The sequence below is a fragment of the Dipodomys spectabilis genome, unplaced genomic scaffold (assembly GCF_019054845.1).
Source record: "Dipodomys spectabilis isolate Male_0828 unplaced genomic scaffold, ASM1905484v1 ptg000036l, whole genome shotgun sequence".
Lineage (NCBI taxonomy): Eukaryota > Metazoa > Chordata > Mammalia > Rodentia > Heteromyidae > Dipodomys > Dipodomys spectabilis.
Window position 1 is genome coordinate 2,221,052 of NW_024870713.1, and position 2,855 is coordinate 2,223,906.

The 2,855-nt window shown below is 40.7% G+C and overlaps 1 protein-coding gene across 1 annotated transcript; it reads left to right on the plus strand.

Annotated features, from left to right (window-relative positions):
* The first annotated feature begins 628 nt into the window (after nt 1–628).
* Nucleotides 629–1,682, plus strand: LOC122106067 (60S ribosomal protein L5-like). The gene is given in 1 exon segment (XM_042677333.1): nt 629–1,682. A coding segment is annotated over 1 exon segment (894 nt). The 5' UTR covers nt 629–644; the 3' UTR covers nt 1,539–1,682.
* Nucleotides 1,683–2,855: the final 1,173 nt, after the last annotated feature.

The window sequence follows — 2,855 nt, forward strand, 5'->3', positions numbered from 1 at the left end:
GGGGGTTACAGTTACATGAGCAAGGTAATAAGTACATTTCTTATCAAGCATTGCTGCTTCCTCCTTTGTTTTTACCCTACCATCCTTCCCCTGCCTAAATTGTAAAGTTCATTTTTCAACATAGTGTTCATCTCATTGTTACAATGGGTCGACCCATATCCCTATTTAAACATTTTGTTTTTTCCCTTCCCCTCCTCAAATTATACCCACATCAAATACAGTGAAAACAGGGGTTATGCCATGCGGTGTGGGGGGGGAGGACATCCAAAGCAACAAAAAAAAATTACATGGTTCCTTATAAATATTTTAAAAACAATAGCAAGAAAGAAAAAAACCACTTGTGTCCTTATCTTGGGGTACATTTCACTTAACTTCATCATTAGAGACCCAGAAACACAACAAATCAAAGAAAGACTGGACAAATGGGACTTCATGAAGCTGCAGAGCTTCTGCATGGCCAAGGACATAGCTAGCAAGATCAATAGAAAGCCCATTCTTCACTAGCCATACAATGGATAAGGATCTCATATCTAAAGTATACTTGGAACTCCAAAAATTAAATTCCCCAACAACAAATCTTAAAAAAAAACTGCCTGATAAATAAGTGGGCTAAAGACTTAAAGAGAGGGTCTCTAATCTACAGGATGGGGTTTGTTAAAGTTGTCAAGAATAAGGCCTACTTTAAGAGATACCAAGTGAAATTTAGAAGACGACGAGAGGGTAAAACTGACTATTATTCTAGGAAACGCTTGGTGATCCAAGACAAAAATAAGTACAACACACCCAAATACAGGATGATAGTTCGTGTAACCAACAGAGATATTATTTGTCAGATTGCTTATGCGCGCATAGAAGGAGACATGATCGTCTGTGCGGCATAGGCACATGAACTACCCAAGTATGGTGTGAAAGTTGGCCTAACCAATTATGCAGCTGCCTATTGTACTGGCCTGCTGCTGGCCCGCAGGCTTCTCAATAGGTTTGGCATGGACAAGATCTATGAAGGCCAAGTGGAGGTGACTGGAGATGAATACAATGTAGAAAGCATTGATGGTAAACCTGGTGCCTTCACCTGCTATTTAGATGCAGGCCTTGCCAGAACTACCACTGGCAATAATGTCTTTGGTGCCCTGAAGGGAGCTGTGGATGGAGGCTTGTCTATCCCTCACAGTACCAAACGATTCCCTGGTTATGATTCTGAGAGCAAGGAGTTCAACGCAGAAGTACATCGGAAGCACATCATGGGTCAGAATGTCGCAGATTATTTGCGCTACCTAATGGAAGAAGATGAAGATTCTTATAAGAAGCAGTTCTCTCAGTACATAAAGAACAACGTAACTCCAGACATGATGGAGGAGATGTACAAGAAGGCGCACGCTGCTATACGAGAGAATCCAGTCTATGTGAAGAAGCCCAAGAGAGAAGTGAAGAAGAAGAGGTGGAATCATCCTAAAATGTCCCTTGCTCAGAAGAAAGATCGGGTAGCTCAAAAGAAGGCAAGCTTCCTCAGAGCTCAGGAGCGGGCTGCTGAGAGCTAAACCAGTTTTCTATGAAGATTTTTTTCAGAAAGACAATAAACTTATTGACAAGCAGCTATTTCTGTGTTAAGCTCTTGTTATGAAACTGTAGGAAACCATTATCAAGTATAAAAAAAGCAAAGGACTTTACCATTTTTTCCAAGACTCAACCATAGCTTTTTTTTTTTCATTCTTTCCTACTGTTCTGCCTCTATTGGTACTTGAACTTGGGGCCTGGTACTTTTTTAGCTTTTTGACTCAAAGCTGGCATTGTATCATTTAAGCCATATCTCCACTTCTGGCTTTTTGCTGGTTAACTGGAGATTCCTATACTTTCTGCCTAGCCTCCATCTTTGTATGGCAGCCTCCTGAATAGCATAAGCCACCAGCATAGCTTTTTTTTTCTTTAAAGATAAAATGACTGTCCATCGATTGTGTGTTGTATAGCTCTCTAAAAGTACAGCAAGCAACAGGCCAACAATTATCCGGAGTTTCATCCATTTATTATAACCAGCGGGAAGGTAAAGTATACAATCTTAAATAAAAAAAAAAAAAAGACTTAAAGAGAAACTTCTCTGAAGAGGAAATAAGAATAGCCAATAGAAACATGACGAAATGGGGCTGGGAAGGTGGCTTAGTGGTAGAGTGCTTGCCTAGCATGCATGAAGCCCTGGGTTCAACTCCTCAGTACCACATAAACAGAAAAGGCCAGAAGTGGCGCTGTGGCTCAAGTGGTAGAAGGCTAGTCTTGAGCAAAAGAAGTTCAAGGACAATGCCCAGGCCCTGAGTTCAAGCCCTACAACTGGCAAAAAAAAAAAAAAAAGAAGAAGAAACATGAAGAAATTCTCAACCTCTCTAGCCATAAAAAAAAAAAAAGCACACAAATCAAAATAACATTGAGATTCCACCTCACCCCAGTTAGAATGGCTATAATCAAGAACTCTAATAACAACAGATGCACTGTAGGGGATGTGGCCTACTGCATTGTTGGTGGGAGTGTGAACTTGTTCAACCACTTTGGAAAGCAGTATAGAGGTTCCTCAAAAGACTCCCCATAGAGCTCCCCTATGACCCAGCAATCCCACTTTTGGGCATTTACCCAAATGATCACAAACAAGGCTATACTAAAGCTACCAGCACAACTATCTTTATTGCAGCATTATTTACCATAGCTAAGATAGGGAACCAACCCTCACTACATGAATGGATCAAGAAAATGTGATACACACACACACACACACACACACACACACACACACACACAATGGAATTCTCTGCCTCCATCAGAAAGAATGACATTGTCCCATTTGTTAGGAAATGGAAGGACTTGGAAAAAAT